Source organism: Oreochromis aureus, linkage group 19 (assembly GCF_013358895.1).
Source record: "Oreochromis aureus strain Israel breed Guangdong linkage group 19, ZZ_aureus, whole genome shotgun sequence".
Lineage (NCBI taxonomy): Eukaryota > Metazoa > Chordata > Actinopteri > Cichliformes > Cichlidae > Oreochromis > Oreochromis aureus.
The window spans coordinates 13,517,708-13,539,869 of NC_052960.1; the positions used below are offsets into that span (position 1 = coordinate 13,517,708).

The following is a 22,162-nucleotide window of genomic DNA, read 5'->3' on the forward strand; positions in this document are numbered from 1 at the left end:
ATTCTAAATAATCATATTAAAATCTTGCATTTTTCAAGACACTTTTATACATACATTAACTGTGAGATAGTCAGGGAAACAAAGTCACTTAATCCGGCTAAACCAAAGTGAATGGATCACCTGGGAGTATTTAGACTTAGAAATGTGAACCCTGACATTATCCTTTCAAGTCCTGTTAAGTCCGTGTACCAATGTATCTCCAAAACACCAACTATTCTTTAAATTACAGTAACCAAGTGATTATTCAGAGGTTATTAAGAACCTTTTCTGCACAATACTGTATTGACAAATTGCACAGATCACCCACGCAATACAAGCTGGAGGATATTGCTAAGTGTCAGTGTTACTAACCGCCACCACCAAAAAGGGGCTTTAACCAATCATAAGACTGACATTTGAATAAAAGTAGCAAGTCAGATCAACTGTTAAACAACTCAAACATAGCTCTTTTACTTCTAGCAGTAAACCTCACATTAGCTCACTCACACCTCACATGCTCACTACATTCACCCCCAAATATTAAAAGGAAAATGCATGGATTTGTTTGAGATGGGATAAAACAGACTCATTCCATTTGTTGTTTGCATACCGATGATCTGTGTTTCTACACTAAACAACAGTGTGCTGTAACACCTACACTACTGTGCAAGATTTTTGAGACATCCTTCATTTCTTCATAATTTGTTTCTAAGGTGATAGACTTTATTGTGTTGTTTTAAGTGTTGTTGAGCACTAGTTTTCATTTTCAGTCCAGTCCTTGTCCCTAACCATTTTCAGAAGACTTGTTTTTTTAGTTGTTGTTGTTGTTTCTTAAAGTTGCTTAATATTGACCTATGACTCATTTAAGCATAAAAAAGACTCTCAACACAAGGGATGTTGTGCCTGCACATAACAAACTACTTAGCAAAGAACCCATGTCAAACTGTATCTTCACTTGTTACTACCAGCCTGTAGCAAAAAAGCCCAACTTGTTCCTGTTTCTTTAGCTGAATCTATGAAAAATGCCAAAGATAATATGATAGGATACTATTTCATGATAGCATGAAATAGTGTTTTTCCATCAATAAGGTGATAGCCAAAGAGCTGTTAGCCAATAACTTGGCATATCTCAGCATGGTGTACAGTGTTTTTCATTCATTTGAGGAAATGGAGGACAAAAGACGTGACGGGCCTAAAACAAGTATTTACAACACATGAAAGTCATTTCTTAAGAAATAGGGGGAAATAACACCAAAGACCTCACATAGGACATGAGGTCTTTGATTAGTTGATCCATGAACTGCTCACTAAAGCCTCATCAGAAATGATGAGATGGCTGTCAAGAAGCCATTCTTAATGAGCTATGCTGAATTACACAAGAACTGGACTGAAAATAATTTCCAACAGGTCTTATGGAGGGATGAGTCCAAATTTGAAGTTTTTGGTTCAAATCGCTGGGGGAGGTTCAGGAGAGTCACAACAGTGAGTCTATAAAAATGGTGGGGCTGTATTTCTTGGAGATCTTGTCAAAACTGATGAAATTATGAAAAATCCCACCATGCAAAACCATCTGAAAAGCATCTGATTGTTCATTTTTCAGCATGACAATGATCCCAAATATACTGCTAATGCAGTAAAAGTATACCGGGATAGAAAAAACACAATGAAAGTCATGGATTGGCCTCCCTAGAGTCCAGACGTCAACATTATTGAAGCAGTGTGAGATCATCTTGTTATTGAATGGAACAAAAGGCAGCCAACACCCAAAGAGCTTTGAATGTTCTCGAAGAAGTCTGGAGAACTGAAGACTACTTAAAGAAATTACAGCAAAGCTGAAAGCGTGCCTAAGAGTTCAGGCTGAATAAACGTACTGAGACTTGTACAAACTCGTGTCCTGCACTTTCGTTTGCATTTCCATGTTTCAATGACCTGTTTCTTAATTTCCTAGAAAATATAATGACATGAGGGATAGTCCAATGACCCGAAAAACCCTGATAAGCCACTTCCAGAATCTCCCCTGTTGTATTATTTTCCTACGATACCATACAATAAGATATCCAAACAATTTATCATTTTAATGCCTTGTTGGGACTCCAAGGATTGTTTTGTGCTGTTTAAAAGAGTCCGATCATGGACTTGCCAAGGGTAAATCTAATTGTTTGAAGCACATTAAAATATCTATTGTCTATTTCTTGAACTGTGCTGAGGTACATTGACCTCTTTCTGTGTTCAAAAGACTCAGAAAACAAAGGAGAGCATTATAAAAACTGGCAAGTCATTTAACAGGCGTCATCACACTTGCTTGAGAATTCTTTTCTTTCTTACTTGTGTCCAAACACAATCCTTACACTTCTGTGAAACAATGCTCCTTTCTTCTTGTGACAGCTCTGTCGTCACACATACAGTTGTGGACAGTAGTTTACATACTCATCATGGGCATGAAGGTCATGCTAAGTTTGGCCTTTGAATGATTTCTTTGAACTGTTATTTTTCCAGAGTGGACTGAGTGTATGCCACAACAAGTTGCACCTCAACCAAAAGCTTTTGGGAACTATCAACAAGCTCCTGGTATACTATTTGACCACTCTTCTTGACAGAATTGGTAGAATTCATTTAGATTGGTTGGTTTCCTGGCATAGACCAGGCTTTATAAGCAAAATCTACAAATTTTGAATATGGATGAGGCTGGGGCTTTTGTTAAGGCCATTCAATAACCTTAACCCGTTCACGCATAGTGGTCACTACAGTGGGCAGCTATTTAAAGGCTGTTTTCTTGTGTTTGTGTCAGTGTTGATGGTATACTTGCACATAAACCACGACATTGGACACTGATGTGTCACTCCATACCCTGCCACCCACTGGTCATTTGTTACTATAGATGTATGACGTGTTTCATTGTAATTATTGTTATTTAACCCTGTCATGCATGAATTATGACAACCTCAATCAGGATTGTTTTCTTAAATATTTTTATTCATCTTTTCATGCCTAAAGATGAATAAAAATACTTAAGAAAAAATCCTGATTGAAGTTGTCATAATTCATGCATGAAAGGATTAATGTTATCCTTCTTTATCCATTCCAAAATCAGTTTTAATGTATATTTGTGATCATCAAACTGCTGGAACAGCCAGTCAAGTATCTCGTTTTCTACAAATATCTTCTAAAGCAGCCCAGACAAAATTGTTGACAACCCTTACATGGGGTGACATGAGCAGATTTCATTTCAAGCAGACAATCATGAGAAAGGCAAAAAAATAACCCCCAAGCATGGTTAAAGTGAAGGCTTAAATAACCTCTGTCCCTGTGCTGACAGTTAAATTTATCAGGAAGTATAAAGTCAACCAGTCCAAAGCCACCTCGGCTAGACCGTGAAAATAAAAACAAAAAACTGGCCACGGGCTGAACAGAGGGAAACTTTCAGAACAGACACAAACTGATCTAAGATTAAAGTAATCCTGAGGAATTACAGAGAATAGAGACACATAAAGGAGCTTGACAGATCAAAAAGCACGCAGTTTTGTTTTGTTTTGTTTTTTAGCACAGATGTAACAAATGATTCATTTTTGATATGACATGTCTTAACATAAGTAACCATGCAGGGGTTTATTGAAACTCAAAGCCTGCATCTAATAGCGCCAAAGAATAAAGCAAACAGGAGACCATTCTAACACGGCCCTGATCTTAATCCAACCGACTGCAGGAAATGTTGTAAATTTCCTCTGCTGCTCACTCTCTTAAAAGTGTGTTTGGCTCTGTGTGTGTGTGTGTCGGGTTGTTGGATAAAGGGATATGTTGTTGTTATTCTCGCTGAAGCGTGTTTCAGCTGCGTAACTATTATCTAATTCCTGAGCCGCTGTCCTGCCCCAGTCGAAGTTCAGTTTCACTTTGAGGAATGCGGCGTCCGACTAGTTGCCGTGTAGGTCTGAACATGCGTAGTTATTGCCCCGCACAATGTTTGCGGAGTGAAAAGTTGCAGTGTCATGTTGGTGTATATTCCTCCTCCCCCAACACCAGCACCGCCACCAACACTACAGCCTTTGGACGTCGGCCCTCAGCGACTCAGAGCACCGACGAAGTTCACAAGTGCACATTTGTCCCTTTGACGTGGAGGACGAGATATCAGCGGGTTTCCTGGTAGGACGGAGAGCTCCGTACAGAGGAACACCGGCGAACACTTATCGTGCTGATTGGGCAAGTCTTGCGTAACTTGCTTGAGTTGGCTTCTGTATGAATGCGCCCCGTTCTCTTGCGACGAGGAGTTTTAGCTGCTGCCGATCAGGTGTTTTTCTAGGTAAGTGAATCTGCAGCTGTTAAGAGAATAAAACCAAAGCGGACGCGCCCTTCGGTTGGGGGAGAGGAGAGAGAGGGGGATCACTGTGATGTGTTTAAAGACGGTTCTCGTGAGTTTGTGATCCTCCAGCAGCACTCGTGACATCACTATTCCGACATTAGCAACGTTCACGGACAGGCTGATCCGACAGCCCCAGTAGTTTGTACGGTTCTCGTTGAGCAGTGGAGTTTATTTCCTCTCCTGGTGCGCAGACTCTTAAAGGGGAATTGAAACTTTGTCGCCTGTGCATGCGGAGTGCTGAATGCTGCTGCTGTGCTTTTTATTTGATTTTTGGTTCTGCAGATAAAATCAAATACTTTTTATTTGACAAAATTGCAAAATTCAAATAGAATCGGGTGGAAACTTGTTTAGGCGCTTTGATTAAAAAATTGTTTATTTTTCAGGACAAGTCAAGCGTGAGGACATTACTTGATATTAGTTCATTAGTTCTCTAAATCATTGCTTTGACGCAAGAAAATGTTAAAAAGGTCTCTATTTTCTGTGCTTCTGCATTTTAAACGCAGATCCGGTGGCCATAGTTTGTTTTCTTTATTAGTTTATTCAGAAAAAGCTAACAGTCCCCCAGACCAGTTTTAAATCGTATAAAAAATAAAAATGTTGTTGACCCTTAAAAAGGAAAATCTATAAAATGCTTTTTAAAAATGAATAAAAGTGGATACAATTTTTTTTAAAGAAATAACTGTAGTTCAAATTAGTCATTAATTGAATAAGGGAATAATAAATGCAAGTTTGTTGATTAATTTGCGAATCAGCGTAATTTTTAATAAGAAGAAGAAGAAGGGAAAAAAAGATACACAAGTCACAAAAGAGCGTGCTTTTTGGGATAACAAGCTATTTTCCTACACGTTCCAACACAGGCTTGATGTGTATTTATTGTTTCTGTCTCTGGTTGAATGGCACACACAAATAAATTGTAGGCTGTGTAGCACTTGGCAGGGGTTTCTGTTTATTGAACATCCTTACAAGAAGCTTTGGAACTATTTATTTCCTAAATTTCACCACCTCCAGGGTGTCAACTGTTTTTCCTCTAAAGGGAAGGAATGTGATCAGTGCTCTCTGTTCGCCAGCAAGATTACACAAAATATCTTAGGCTGAATGTCATGACACTTGCTAAAGCGTGGGAGTGCGAGCAAAGGGAGAACCTGTTCAGTTTAGCTGGAGATCTGCATCCCTCTCCTCAAATGTGAGAAATGAGGTCGTCTGATTTTCTAAATTATGTCAATTAGACTCTTTATTAGGTCAGCTGTGGATTAACAGAGATATCTAATCCACCAATCAAATGGCAGAAGCTTAGTGCATTCAGGCATATAGACATGGTCAAAATGACCTGCTGAAGTTCAAAGCGAGCATCAGAATGGGGGGAAAAGGTGATTTTAGTGACTTTGAACGTGATATGGTTATTGGTGCCAGATGGGTTGATCTGAGTATTTCAGAAACTGCTGATCTGCTGAGATTTTTCACTCAACCATCTCTAGGTTTTTCACAGAATGGTCAGAAAATGACTTGTTGATGCAAGAGGACAGAGGAGAATAGCCAGACTACTTCGAACTGATAGGAAAGCAACAATAAAATAAAAATAAGATAGCAACTGTGTAGAGGTGCTATCATATCCAGAGAGAGAGAGTGCACATTAAATGAATTATCACATCTGGAAATAGGCCTACTTCCTTTGGTTTAGGTGAGGGTGCTCTGTGCAGAAAGCAGGATACTTGGCATTCACTTCCTTGGACAGTTACCTGCACTGTTCTCACATAGGTGCAATCGGACATCGCACGAACTTTGGTTAGACTTTGTGTTATCACATGCACTGGTCTACAAAATTCAAGCTCGCTGTGCACAGCATAACTTGCTTACGAGTGTTTTTCTCCTTGTTGGGCTGTTATGGCTGAGTTATCAGATGTTGCAATTCTTTAAAACACTACAATCCTCCCGTGGCATTCAACTCCAGTCTTCCTCTTTTTTTTCCCTTTCCTTTTTTTCAGAAAATGTGCTTTTGTCATCACCAACATTTCGAGAAAAGTCAATGGTGACACAAAAGATGACACAGCAGAGGCGCTTTTGTCAATACTGTTACAAAACATTTCAAAGGATGTGCACTCATTACACCTCAGCAGTTTAGGGCCATATTTTTTTCAGCTTTAAGGTAGTTTTAAAATAAGTAATTCAATCAAATTTCTCAACAGAAAATCTGTTTTATTTGCCATAAGTGCTGACTGCACCAGTTACTCTTACTGTTCTGGATGTACGGAAGCAATCTGTAAATGGTTAACTGTCTGCCCCATTTGTTTCTTCTGAGAAATTCTGCACTAAGAAAGGCCTGTGATTTATGAAAAGCAAACTCATCTGCAGCCAGAATCAATGGCTTCAATGCTTCTTTGTTTTTAGTGTCAAAAGGATGATTTAATTTAACAAATTCCACAGAACTGCTTGTAAAGAAAAAAGGAAGAAAGAAACTCCTTAAATCGAACTGAGGTATTTGATGACTAAATGCAACTAAACTAAACTGCACTCCCACCTGCGGTGTTACCGGTGAAGATCTTGGTTAAACAGAACCTTCATATCTAGCTGGAATCGATAAACTGGTCAGACCCAGTGTCGTATCAGCGTTACTGTTTTACTCCCTCCTCGAGTGGACTTCTCCCTCTTATCTTTTTTTTCATCATTTTACTGCCATCGGTTTTTCTCTCTTACCCAAGGTGTGCTTCCCTCAAAATCCCTCTTTTTTCTGCCCTACCTCCCCCTTCGTCTGACACATTCGGTCATATGACCAGCAAGCAGGCTGACTAACTGTAGGCTGAGATGTGAGGCAGCTGGTGGCTGAGTAGATTTAATTGTGCAGCTCTGCAAATCCCCTTCTCTCTAAACCACCTTTTGCTTTGACTTAAAAAAAAAAATCTTCCAAAATGTGTGGCAATAGTATTTTAATCATGCATGCGTGTTGCTAAAAAGCTGCAAACGGTGACATTTTGCATATAATAGTCAAAAGGATCTTGCGTGGTTTAGCCTTCACCGGGGCCTTGATTTGTCCGCTTTAATGCTTACATGTTTAATGATTCCAAGGGTTCTCACACAGACAAATGCACTATATCTACCAGGCAAGATAACAAAAGTCCTTTCTTCATCTCCACCTCATGAGCTGATTTGTTTTGCTTCAAGCTGCAGCAGCAGCAACTGACGCTGGCATGCAGGAGATTTTACTGCTTTGTTTGACAAGTAGGTGATCTAGGTGTGCTGTTCTGCATAAAGAGGCATGCTACAAAATAATTGTTTTCGTCTTTTATTTACTTGCGTTCTTCTAATCATAATTTGACAGCTTTAATTCTTGCATTAATTCTTCTAATTATCTTTAAACCTGTTACTGAAAACCTTTTGCATATCTCTTACATAAGAGGTAAATGAGTGTGTAAGTTGAGAGGACACCCTGTAGCGAAAACAAAACTTTGGCAGTCACTCACGATTCCACCATTGCTCGGTCTATAGTGTCAGTGATTTCAATGAGGCAAATGCCTAATGTTGGAGCTTACTGACCAGACCGCCAAGTTTCTGATTTTAGATTACTTCTGATACAGTATGGCCACTCCTAAAGATTTTTCGCTATCTGTTTGATAGGTTTATTTTGGTTTGTCAGACTAATCAAAAAGATAGCGAACTTCAGCATTACACCTTAAACATTTGAATCGCATATTGAGAGTTCCAGTAAAAGATGCACAATACAAGTTCGACACTTGGAATCAGCTCCATATTTTTATACAGCTTTATTTTTCAGAAAATAATGAAAAGGGGTGGTTAAACTCAGTTAAGCGCAATGTCAATTGTCCAGTTATTTTTGAGCCTCTCAAACAGGGGCCTGTGTATAAAAATGAACTATTCCTGAATAGTTAATGCAAAATCTTTGGTGAACATCTTGAATTTAAGCCATAAATCTGCACTTCAATCGAAGCTTAACAGTTTGATTTTAAATTCATTGAAGTAGTGGATAAAAAATACAAAACAAAACAAAATAAGCATCATTGTCTGAACATGTATAGACCAATCTAGCAGGTCAGTATTATGTTAAAATAGCAAGATATACCACATACGTCAAAATATGCAAGTTAAAAATTAGCATGTGCCCGACGACTCATTTGGATAGATCAAAGTTGCTTTTTTTCTTTTAATAACTATATTTAATTATTATCTTCAGGTAACATGATAAAAATCTACACATACTATAGGGAAAACTGAAGTACTCTCACTCAGGCTTACTGGTGGGTCTAAACTGGTCATAGGTGTACCCCACCTCCTGCCCTGTGACAACAGTTTAAAAAAAGATGTATAGTTTAAGGACAATGATAACATATTTGTGCATTTCAAATGATAATAATAGCCTGAAAGTCATTATCTGGTAATGTAATTTCACTTCTCTTAAATATCAGGGCCAAATAAGTGTCAATAGTGTTCACCTTTCACTACAGAGATGGACTGTGTGACAACACCAGCTTGCTGTGACGCTGAGAGCTGGTTTTCCTTCGGACTGCTGGAATGTATACCCTCTGTTGCTTTAAATAGTGCGAATTTGTATGTTTATCAGTCTGCTGCTTTCTGCACAATATCAGTCAGTCCCCTGTGACTCACACACAGACCGCTCGCTGAGCCTTAATGAGTGAGCAGAGAGGATTGTAAATGGACAAGTTATCAGGCTTATCAAGTGAAAAATGACTGTCTGTGTGCTTTGTAGAGCTGCGACAATTAGCTTTTCAATGGACTGCAAGCTGTTTGAAAACAACCGATTATTTAATAGTTTTCAAGAAAAACTGCTAGACAATTTGTGTGTCTTTGTCACATATCACAGCCAACTGAATGTTTGGAAATCCACCTTCTTTACTTAAATCTGTGATGTAACAATCACTTAATTAATTAATTAATTAAAATAATATTCATTTAAATTCATGAATCCAATCCATTTTTTTATAGTCGTCTGAACTATGTCATCATGACTGACAACATAATGCATTCAGAAATTGTCCTAAGAAATCTGTATTTGGCCAGATGTCAGTCTATGAGGATAAAATATCACATTTAGTCATATGGAAGCCAAAAAAACAAAAAAGTACAATTATAACTGGTTTATATGCAGACTGTGGACCTGCAGTTATAAAGATCTTAGAAGAAATCACAAACACAGTGATTATTTCCTCGCCTGAAAGCTGTGTCATAAAGCAGTTCATCACAACACGTTTTTTCTGATTCAGTTGTAAGGAAGTGAAACCCACAGTGTGACAGTGTGTCACAGTCACACACTCACATACGCATAAGAAAAAAATGCCATATCCGGAGATCTTGATTGTATTTGCTTCTTTTTAAATCACTGAAAAACTCTCAGCTTTCCTAACACCCTCTCTCTCTGTTTTACCCTCTTCTCTCCAGGATAAGCATCATATGAGTTGAAGAAGAATCCCTGCTATGACACAACTGATTGCAGTTGCACACATGTGCCAACCGCTTCCTTTTTTCATGTAAAAACGCTAAATGGCAGAAGACGTTGGGGAACGTCAGGATGGACTACTTTGAAAAACCTGAGTTCTTTCAAATCCAGACCAAAAGTAATTTCATGATCGTTGCTTTTGCTTTGGGAACCGTGTGACACAAATATTGTCAGTCATGTCAGATAGGGCAGGATACGTGGATGAGCGAGCCTTATGTGGTTCACCATCAGTTTACAAGTATGTTTCCTCACTGTATTTCTGCAGAGAAACGCATGACTTGAGCTTAATTTTTGCAGCATCTGGACATCTTACTTCGCCTGCTGGCTGTAGCAGTGATCACCGATGGAATGTACTATTACGCAGGGGGTTGTCGACATGCTGAAAAACTATTTTTGTGTTGAATTTTTTTGGCAAAATGGAGGAACTGAGGATACTTGCACACTGTAGCCTTTACCTACTGATGAGTTGAAGACCAAAGGAATTTTCTCTGTTGAAAGTCTGAATCCAATGGGATAAGAACTAAAAACGTTTGACTGTAAAAGACTGTATCACTGAAAAACTAAATCTAAAGTGCTTTCTACCCATAATGCACTGCCCTAAAAAGAAGAAACGTCCAACATGCGACTCCGATTTCTCAGCTATTGTGGTTCCCTCTATGCGTGGGTCTGGGTATCTTGACTACACCGTCGAGACCCATGCTTCAAGGGCCCTGAAGGCCATGGATGAGTTCCGGCAGAACGAAATGCTGTGTGATCTGGTGCTGCATGTCACATACAAGGAGAGGACAGTCGACTTCAAGGTAATGGGTCGTGTTTGAAATTTTAGAATCATAGCGCAGTTTGTGTTGTTGGGTTATTTTGTATGACAATTTAAATTTAATACAAAGGTCAGCATTTAAAAAGTGCTGCTGAAAAACAACACGCAATGACAGCTTTTTCACATTCTGTAAGTTTTTCCATTTGCATTTTAGAAACTTGCAAAGTGCATGCCAAATATAATAAAAGGCTCTCGGACAAGTTAAATATATAAGCGAATAATTATTCAAAATGATTCATATTAATGTGAACCCATTTTTTTAAGTGTAAATAAAGGAAAAACAATTTGCAAATCTCATAAACCGCATTTTACTCACAATAGAATGCAGAAAACATCAAATGCTCAAACTGAGTAATTGTACCAATTGTAAGACGGTATTTTGAATTCGATGGCAGCAACATGTCTCAAAAAAAAAAGGACAGGGCCATGTTTACCACAGTGTAGCATCACCTCTTCTTTTAACCACATCCTATAAGCGTCTGTGAACTGAGGAGATCAGCTGCTGAACCTTTGGGAGAGGAACGTTGTCCCATTCTTGTCTGATACAGATTCTACCTGCTCGTCAGTCTTGGGTCGTCTTTGTCATATTTTCTCATTTCCTGATGCTCCAAATGTTTTCAGCTGGTGAAAGGTTTTCAGTGCAGGCAGACCAGTTTAGCACCCAGACTCTTCTACTATGAAGCCATGCTGTTGGAATAGATTCAATATGCGGTTTCGCATTGTCTTGCTGAAATATGCAAGCTTCCTAAAAAAGACGTAGTCTGAGTGGGAGCATATGTAACCTCTATACACCTTCCAGCATTGATGGTGCCTTGCCACATGTGTAATCTGGCTATTTCATAGGCACTAATGCACCCTGATACCATCAGAGATCCATTAAAATGTGCTTTGGTCAAACAGGATGTGTCTGGATCATGTTCACATACGGCTCCTTTGCACCATGCACGAGACATGCCCAGCTCTACCTGCTTCTCAGTCCTCCAAATGTCGTTCTTACTTCCTTTGAAAGGGTCCTTGCCAGGGTGGCCCTCTGGTCAAGCCCTCTACCTTTAGCCATACCTGTTATCAGCAGCTCTCCACTAAATCCATGCACTTCTTAACCCCAGTTAGTTAACATTTAGTGGCCTGGAAAAGTAGGCCCCGAGGATCTGTTAATTTTTAAGGCTAGAGTAACTTGTAAGAACCCTTCAGCGATCTTATAATAATACACAGGTTTTTACCTTTACTTTTTCACAAGCGGTTAAAAAGGAAATGTCCACAATTTAGACTTTTTGAATGCAGGATATTTAATTTACGCAATTTAGCAGTAGCAAAGCAAAAGCCAAATTAAATAATAATAATTACTTAAGTGTAATTTAAGTGATTTGATTATCTAATTAACAACATTAATTGCATGCTTGACTTTATAATATAACAGAAAAAATAAGAAGAGGAAAAGCCAAGAAATATAAAACCAATTCATGAGTCCAGAGTGTTCGGGCAGTGGTTGCTCCTCTGGCATTTCTTGCTGTAATTTCTAACTGTGGACTTCCACGGCCAGATCTTCAGATGTTTACTGCCTATCACAAAGAAACTAGAGCAAGAACAGTTTTGAATGTTCCTAGAAGCCCAATAGTATACACTGTGGACATCAAAAAGAGCAAAAATCTCCCTATTTTAAGTCACACCCTATTGCTTCTCTCTCGCTCTCTCTGGGACATTTCACATAGAAGATTTAAAGCCAAATTCAAACATCAAAACCACTCCATCACAATGTTGTACTTCAACATGATCTTTCATTAACTCCATCACAAATAAATATTCAGTCACATATGAATATACTTTCCTTCATGTCTCATTCAGTTTATGCTATTTTGCTTCAATGGGATTTATCATTAGCTCAGTCACTGGAGACGCTAATCTGCCAAGGTCGAAGCTGAATCACACTCACATACACAAAATCCACACATTAGAACAATTGTCATTACTCTAACTACGTTTCATTTTCAGCCTTTTGTTGTCCCCGTTCCAACTTTTTTTTGTCGCTGCCGTCTAATTCAAAATGAGCTCATAATTTTTCTTGGATCGCTTGTCATTCAGTTGTTCAGCACATTTCCAGTGTTTCATTATCATCACAACCTTCGTTTTTTTTCCAGGTTCACAAAGTTGTGCTGGCCTCCTGTAGCTCCTACTTCAGAGCCATGTTTACCAGCAGCTTCAAGGAGTGTCACGCTTCGGAGGTCACCCTGCGTGATGTCTGCCCTGAGGTGGTCGGGAGACTTATTGACTTTGCCTACACCTCTCACATCACAGTGGGAGAAAAGTGTGTATTGCATGTGCTTTTGGCTGCTATGAGGTAAACATATTTTAGACCCAGACCACTGTGTTAAGTCATATTTTGAGGTGAAGACTATTCAAATGCTCCTCTGCTTCTTTTACATCCTACAAGGTATCAGATTGAGGATGTGGCAAAGGCATGCTGCGATTACCTGATTAAACACCTAGAGCCAGCTAACGTCATTGGCATCTCCCGCTTCGCTGAGGAGATCGGTTGCACAGAACTGCATCAACAGAGCCGGGAGTACATCAATACACACTTCAGTGAGGTAACAGCACATGCAACAGCTTGGACGTGCAGTTATTATTATGAGAAATGGTGTCTTTTATGTCAAATTATTCTCACGTAGCTAAAAAGAAGTTGAGCATTAAAAATGCTGAAGTGCAGTAGTCGTGGTTGTCTCAGGTTACTCTTATACACCACTGCACCCATGTGGCGGTTTATATGCTATTATTGGAAGTAAACTTTGAAGATTAGAACCTGATTGTTGCCACCGTTGTTGGGGGGAGAACCTTTGCTTTTAAAAATTGGACTTCTTAACTGGTGGAAATGCTGCTACCATAGTCCAGGGCACTGATGATTTACCAGCTTCCTGCTTAAGAGAGCAAAACGTTGTGGAGATTATCTAGACTATGTACCATGACTTTGCTGGCCAGTGAGAGGCCACGGGGGAACGTCACCTGATCTAGCAACATCACCAAAATGTGTGTCTGGGAAGGGATAGGAGCAGAGGGCCTATTTGCACCTAGGCAAATAGATCCACTTCTGTACTTATCAGCTGAGCCTATATCTGAACTGGGTGCATCGGCCACATTTGGGTGCATTAAAATGCCCTTCTTAACATCTCTTTTCTCTCAGAGAGACATCTGAACAACACTTTGTGAAACAGCACCTTTCCTATCTGCGAGCACTGGCATAGCAGGCCAAACTGCACCCACAGGTGGAGAGCATGGGAACAAGTCCAATCTGGCAGTAACCTGTTCTGAAGACTAACTGGCTGTAGCTAGTTCGGCCAACTCAGTGGGGATGATTTTTTTTAAGGCAAAGCACAAGAGCTGAGAGATAACTATGGTGATAGGTGGATATATGTGGACATATCTTAAATATCTTCAGGCAGGCATGGGGCAGTCTTATCCCATAGAATCATCACTGTGTTTGTTATGTCCACACATAATTATGCACAGCTTAGAGACCCATCTCACTGGCTCGTGTTCTGTTTTGTTTCTGAGCGCTTTACATAACCGAAGAACTTTGACTCAGTGTCAGAGTTTAATGCTTACCTAAAACCGAGCTCCACATATCTGAGTCGAGAACAAATCGAGCCACCCTGTCACTGCCAAGCCTTTTAGGCTCTTTTTGCCAATACTTATTCTGACTTCTCCTGAAGGTGACCAAAGAAGAGGAATTCTTCAGCCTTACTCACTGCCAGCTGCTGGAGCTCATCAGTCAGGACAGTCTTAAGGTGCTCTGTGAGTCCGAGGTGTGTGACCTTAAAATAAAATTCTGAAATGTGTTTGAGAGCCATACAACAGGCATTTCATTCACAAATGGTATTCATTCAAAAATATACTTAAATGAATCTCCTGTTAGATTCTCCATTAGACATAAATAACAAATTGTGCATTGATATATTTTAATAAAATCCACATCAGGTGTATAAAGCCTGCACAGACTGGGTACGCTGGGATATGGAGAGCAGAGCCCCCTATTTGCATGCCCTCCTGAATGCAGTTCACATCTATGCGTTGCCACCTAAGTTCCTGAAGAACCAGCTGCTGTCCTGTCCCATCCTCAGCAAGGTAAGCTGCACTTATAAAAACTAGTATGCAAACAATATGACCCATTTTTCCATATTTTTATTTTGTGTCCTATCTTAATTTTAGGCTAATTCCTGTAAGGACTTCCTGTCCAAAATCTTCCAGGATATGACCCTGAGGAAGCTTCCTCCTGCTCCTAATCGGGGAACTCAGTTCATCTACGTGGCCGGCGGGTAGTTATCAAACACTGTGTATGCTCAGCAAACATGTGTGACTTGCTGCAGCAAATATTTTGAGGTTCTGATTGTCATATATTAATCATTATTATCAGACAATACACTATCGTGGTAATGAGATCAGACTGTGTTTTATCAAGAATTCAGAAAGTGGCTCAGTATGCCATCTGGTGACTGTTAAGCAGGTTACACAGTCTGTCTTCCTTGCAGAGTAGCCCTGCTTTCTGGGCTCCTATCCATCACAGAAAAATCTGTTTTTCGACTTAGTGTTATCATAAGAGAAATCATCCTGTCTGCGTAAACTTCTAACTGATGATTGAGCTGTATTGACTTTTTTAATGGTCATGTTGTTCTGTTTTCATAGACCTGTTTTATGGGATGATGCTGTTGTGGAAACACAGACACAATCATAGCAATCAGTGCGTATTGACATAAGGAAGAGCAGATAATGACTGGCGTATTATTTTCACATTTCCTACTGATTAAGACTAAATTTTGAGACCAGCTTTGCATGCATACACAAATCACCATATTATGTCTTTGGTTATTTGTGCCTCTATATGACAAGATCCTTTATATCCTTTTTAACCTTTATACAAATAAAAAAACAAAGGATTCAAAGTTATGTCACAAGCTCTCATGAAATACTCTGAACATTCATCTTATTAACTAGCCAGTCACTACTTTCTTTTGTCTGTTCAGATACCGGCAGCATTCTCTGGCATCGATGGAGGCTTACGATCCAAGGAGGAATATGTGGATAAAACTGGCTGACATGGGGACGCCATGCAGTGGTCTGGGAGCCTGCGCACTGTTTGGACTGCTCTACACTGTATGTTGCATCAGTTATCATACGGTCAATGAAATGAGCTTTAATTTGTGCACAACACGCAGAGACCAGAAACAATGCAGTAGACTCTTTATTCAGTACACCTGCTCAACTCCACATAAATGCAAATATCTAATGAGCCAATCACATGTCAGCAGCTCAGTGCAGTTATGGATATAAACATGGTCAAAACCACCTAATGAAATTCATATCAAGCATCAAAAAAAGTGTACTTAATGAAGTGGCCAGTGAGTGCGATTTCAGGGTTTTTTTTGTTTGTTTTTTTCACTTTTCTCAACATAAACTTTTAAACTGTTCTTAAACACAGGTTGGAGGCAGAAACCTGTCACTTCAAACCAACACAGAGTCCAACGCCCTGAGTTGCTACAACCCCATGACCAACCAGTGGAGCCAGCGAGCCTCCCTCAACATCCCCAGGAACAGGGTCGGGGTGGGCGTGGTGGATGGCTGCATCTATGCTGTCGGAGGCTCCCAGGGCTCGATACACCACAACACGGTGGAAAAGTGAGACATCTCTGTGCTGTTATTTGAGGATTTATGTATTTAACTCGACGCTCGAGAAGCAATTTGACTTCATTAAAGTTGTGTTTAATAGGCTGAATGTGCAAGCACAGATTTTCTTTTTAAGATGCAGATTTTTAGAAGCGCAGTTACCTCGGCGCACGTATGGGGACTGGCACGAGAGAGATTAAATGAATAGCTGCTATTCAAGCTAAAGAGCAGTCAAGAATTTGCTGGTATTCCTCTTAGCCTAATTAGACATCATAACATCAAAAACATGAGGTCTTTCAAAACATGTACAGACAAACTTCTTAGGAATGTAGATCTGGTTGCGTATACTTTACCTCTCGTTGCCGCGAGAAGGAGATATAATGCTTTCATGTAGGTTAGATCACTAACAGAAAGTCTCAAGAATGGCACTTTCTATTGATATTATTAGCTTTTGTTTCGATATCTAAAGAACTCTACTTCAAATGTGACCTTAAACGCTTTTTTTTAATAGATTGAAATGTAAAAATGTCTTAAAGATGCAAGTCACCAGAGAATTATTAGAGCTCATCAGAAACCAGTTGGAAATCTTCTTCTGAGAAGCTGCTAAATATAATGAAAGCTGATAAAAGTATTGAGATGAAAACTGAAAGTGTAACACATCAAAGGAGACGAGAGCATTTATAGTAATCAATGTTGGCAGTAACGGCTCTTCTCCCGAGGATGCTTCCCAAACGAATCCAAGCAACATGCCGGAGACTCGGCGGGGAGTCGTACCTCCTTGCTCCTAATTTGCCGCTGTTGCGCACCTCGCTGTAGATGCAGAAATTTCAGCGATCATAGTGCAGGGCCAACGTCAGCGCGAGGAGCGACTTGAATTTAGTGCTGCTTTTTTCAAAGGCGCGATCCCAACATTAAAGGACAGGTGATGCAATATAAGCCACACTCCTATCAGCAGTTTTCAGCTGGAATACGCCCAGTGCCAGCAACTGTGCCAACATGCTTTTAATCATTAACCAGTCAGAGTACATGATGTCCCGTCTGCTCATGTTGATTGTTTCTTGTTGTCATGCCTTCCATTATTTGCCTATGCAAAGAGTCCTGGGGGTTGTTATGCAAGAAATATTTAGAAATATATACATTATTTCTGCTGAGAGCTAGACATGAAGATTGATATAGCTCTTGCATCTTGTTGGTAAATTACTTTAGAGGTGCTGGTAGGCAGGGTTTTTGTTTTTTTGCCCATCCTTGAATTGAGCAGCTGTTTCCTGCTGCTGCCACTCTTTATCCCAAGCTGTTTTTATATTAATTCAGCCGGTTTTCTCCAAGGACACGACTGGACTTTCTTGTCTCTCTGTGCGCTCACTGGTGTTGCGATAGCTTTGGCTTCAAATACAGCTTCTTCATAGTTGCCAAACATGGTTGCCAGCTTAACCTAATCCACTTAAAGTTGACTGCTCGTGTAGACCGAGAGGGTTGCCGCTCGCAGCCGCTTCGCACCGAATCGGTTTAAAGTTTGCGGCGCTGATACATTAATTTAATTATGTCAATTGACTAATATGTAATATCATTAGGACTTGTCAACAGATTATCATTGCACTAAGTGCTCTGCATGCACTGCACAAATGCTGTTTGGTTTGCAGGTGGGATCCGGAGTCTAATCGCTGGACTTTTGTTTGTCCAATGTCGGTTGCTCGCCTGGGAGCCGGCGTGGCGGTGTGCGGGGGGGCCCTGTATGTAGTGGGGGGCTATGATGGACAGAACCGCTGGAACACAGCTGAGAAATATCAGCCTGACACTAACACCTGGCAACAGCTGGCTCCCATGAATACTATACGCAGCGGACTGGGTGAGTTTGTGGGCATTTTCTGGCTCTTATGAGAAGCAGGTTTAGACACATATAGTGTGTGTTTACCTTTTTCATGCTTGTCTTTAGTACTCTCACACAGTCTTTACTCTTTCTGACCTATGCCCAAAATAAGGCTGCAGGCAGCTTAGTATAAAACAGGAAACAGAGGGACAGCACTAACTTTGTGCTCTCCCAAGATAATAAAATCTGACCTATCAGCACCTCAAAAAGTCACTAAGTAACATGTTATTTTTTCCACTGCACTTGCCTAACAAACAGCCCAATGTAAAACTGCAACCTGTTCTCTTTTTTTTTACACGTCTGCCTTTGTACAGATTAAAATAATTCAGATTTCTGCTAAGATGACTGCAATCATGAGAGTTGTTTCAGTCTTCTCGTCTGATGTTCTCCAAGAAACTCTGTGTGGCATGTTTATGTTGCAAATTTCATTTTTGTGCTGTTTTTGCTTGCAGGTTTGGTGTGTGTGAACTCTTACCTGTATGCTATAGGAGGCTATGATGGGCAGAGCCAGCTGGCCACTATGGAACGCTACAACATAGCCAGGAATACGTGGGAGCCGAGGGCCTCGATGCAGTACTCTCGCAGCGCACATGGAGTCACTGTCCACCAGGGATGCATCTTCGTCTTCGGTCAGTCGGGTTTCTAATGCTTGGTATTAAGTGTAAAAGATCATGAACCTTTTCATAAATCTAAGCGAATTATACAACTGCATGACTCTGAAGCGCTGAGTGAAAAATGTTGCTCTTATCAGTGTCATTAATGTTTACATGATAATATATCTGTAATAAACGCTTCCAAGATTTCTACTGAATGTCACAACACAGACTTTTAAATACTGACTACTTAAGTAATTAAATCCCTCTCATTGACCGGCAGGCAGATCAGTAGGTGTTGCTCTGTTACCCTAGAGTGAGCTGCACTCTGTTTTCTTCCTAATCTGGCTCACTGACTCAGTGTTATTTAATAAAATGAAGTTAAGCGTGGTTCCGATGCTGATAGTAAACTGATATGCAGCTGTCGAATTAAATATCACATTGGGAGGAACTCATAACTGCAATTTTTTTTTAAGTTTTAAAACAAGGAAACATATTCTTTAAAAATCAGTTTTTTAAATTAGTTCTGAAATCGCAAATAAACCCCCTAAAGACAGAATAATTAATAGTTATTTATTGATGCAACTGTTTGCTAATCATAGTGTGTGTGTGTGTGTGTCCCATTTAGGAGGTTTTAACCAACACGGCTTTCTGTCCAGCGTTGAATGCTACTGTCCCGATAGAAATGAATGGACGTCTGTCACAGACATGCCCGTTGGACGCAGCGGCATGGGCGTCGCTGTTACCATGGAGCCCTGTCCCGGGAGCCTGCCTGAGGAAGACGAAGAAGAGGGAGATGCAATGGGATGAGGATAAAATCTGTTGAAGTCTCAAGTGCTGAATATACTTCTAAGTGGTGCTGCTTTTCAATGGGGAGCTGTGCATTAAATGACAATATTTCCAAATAAAAACAGCTATCCCCCACCTGAACTGATCTCGGTTGCACTGTGGAACACTGCAGGTATTGACTATATGGGAACTTTGAAGAGGAAGGAATATATTTCTACATCTGCTGGGGATCAAGTGATGCAGTCAGTATATGATAGTGGCCTTGCAATCAACAAGGTGCTACTGAATTAATTACTATTTAATTAAATATTGTTCTTCTTAAGCTTCTTTTTAACTCAGTGTTTTGTTTAGAAGGCGAACTTATTTCTAGGTCCTCTCTACATTTGACTGCTTCATTTTGTGCCAATGTAGTTTCACCCAAAGCTGCCTTTTTTCTGTGTAATTACTTCACTCTGTTTCAATGAATCAAATGTGTAAATGAATCAAATGTGTAAATGACAAAAATATTTATAATTTGCATTTTCTCATTTGCCAATTTGTTTCACTTCTTGTGTTCTCATCGGGGAATCGTGCAGCTGCGGTATGTAACAGCAGATGCATCACCACTAGATGGTGGAATAAGTCCAAGAACAACTGTGCACCGCAACAAAAATGTCTTCTCTGGATGGCCGTGCAAACGAACTCCTGTGACACTGACAGTTTAGATATGACAAAGGCTTTTTGGCTCTAAATCGACATACAGCCACCTGCCCAGGACTAAGGCATGCGAGCACTATGAGGAGTAATATCCCACTTTGATAAAGAGTATGTGTCTATGTTTTATGGCTCACAATAGTTAGAGCTAACCTGCAGAACCCTCACAAAGCCTTTATTCCAGCATTTCACAAGAAAGACAAGGCGCTGGAGTCTATACAGCATTAGTCATCGACCACAGACGTCACTTGCGTGTTTACCCATCTCTGCACTACTGTGCTCTATCTCCTCCATGGCTCACCTGCAATTATCCTAGCAGGTTACCAAAAAAAAAGACTATCCCAGACAGAGCTGTTATTCAAAAACAATAATCATGTTTTCTCATGAGATTTATGAGAAACTAACAAAGGGAAGAAATAAAATGTTCACATGTGTGTTCTGTTGATTTCCTGAAATAACAAATGGACAGGTGATTATTGTTCTCATGTTTGTCTCCCTTTGAATGGACCTCAGATGTCAAACTCGCACACGTTCATTATTGACAGAGCAACCTGTTGGGTAATGAACAGAGATGGAGTAGGGGCGGAGGGGAAGTGTTGCGTGTCCGGGCCTCAGATAGTGCGAGTGGAGACACATGAGGGAGAAGAATGGCTCTTACTCACTACTTAAACCCCTGCACCACACCAAGTGAGTCACATGGCGAACGCATGACGTAGGAGCCTCATACACATTGGATACACACGTGTGTGTCCACACCACAAGGACAATTTTTTTGCTTTATCTGTCACACACACACATATATGCGTGTGTGTGGACACTCATGCAAAACAAAGCTGGCTGTCTCTCATTCACAGGCTGTGGAAACAGATTTGCCTCAATGTGTTCATTGTCTCATGAGGGGAGGGGGAATAAAGAAAGAGATGTAGCACTGTACAGCAGGGAGATTTGTCTCCCATAGAGAATCAGTGGAGGAAAATTAGTACGCACACAGATACAAGTCCGTCTTTTGCGCGCTCGCTGCACTAACGCCAAACAGTTGCACAACCCCAAGAGGAACTGCTAGGGGAGAGAATCTCGGTCTGATAAAACATGGGCGATGTGCTCACTGAAAAAGGCAGCTGCAAAGTGATAAGAACTGTAAAAACAATTCTGCTCAATTATTATTTGGTCCTTCCCCACCACTAGCACCCATACCCAGAAAGAGCTGGTGAGGGATGTCTTTATTATGCCAACAAAATCTACTTTGGCCATAAAAACATAGGTCCCAAGCCCTTTAAAAAAAAGGGTCAGAGTTAAGGAATTTAGCGTTGTGTTGAGAATGCAGATTCATTGTGAAGAACACCTGATCTGATCATCAGTCACTGCATAACATAGCTGGCAACTGCGCAGCATGCTGAAGGTCCGTGTTAGATTAAAAAGTCTACAGGAGCTTAGAAATGCTTCAAGTAATGTAACACAGAGCTGTTTTTTTTTTTTTTAAGTCTGTTCAGGGTGAAGGAAGCCTGAAGGGGCCGAAGCAGCCTGTTCCATCACTGAGTATTACAATAAGGCTTATCCTGTTGGATATGGCTTATTCGGCCTTATTCAGATCCGCACGCAGGCAGGAGGTAGAATCAAGGCTCTATAGGATCTGAAGAGGTGGGGGGCTTTAACGGCAGCGGGCCTGCTGCTAGATGTGTGTAGGTGTGACCTTGGGAAGTGATGACCTAATCAACATCTCTGCCTGCAAAGCTAATCTGTTACATTCTGAAGGATGCTCCTACGATGGAGCCATCCATGAAGGTGACATTGGTGAGCGGGCTGGTTGCGTGGAAGCGCACCTCTTAATGAGGCACGAGCAAACACATTCAAATGAGGACTACAAGCGCATGTGAGTGCTGTCCCCGTGCATGCAAACACTGCACGCATGTTAGTCGTGCGAGAAAGATTCATGTAGACACACTCATAATGAAAG

General features: G+C 40.4%; 1 protein-coding gene across 1 annotated transcript; it reads left to right on the forward strand.

The window, feature by feature from the left end:
- The first annotated feature begins 3,731 nt into the window (after positions 1 to 3,731).
- Positions 3,732 to 20,642, forward strand: keap1a (kelch-like ECH-associated protein 1a). Its single transcript, XM_031747138.2, has 13 exons — positions 3,732 to 4,273; positions 9,740 to 9,915; positions 10,095 to 10,597; positions 12,750 to 12,949; positions 13,043 to 13,199; positions 14,319 to 14,411; positions 14,584 to 14,730; positions 14,815 to 14,921; positions 15,627 to 15,756; positions 16,082 to 16,278; positions 17,907 to 18,112; positions 18,586 to 18,762; positions 19,355 to 20,642. The coding sequence occupies exons 3-13, from the start codon at positions 10,385 to 10,387 to the stop codon at positions 19,534 to 19,536; spliced, it is 1,809 nt and encodes a 602-aa protein (XP_031602998.1). The 5' UTR covers positions 3,732 to 4,273; positions 9,740 to 9,915; positions 10,095 to 10,384; the 3' UTR covers positions 19,537 to 20,642.
- Positions 20,643 to 22,162: the final 1,520 nt, after the last annotated feature.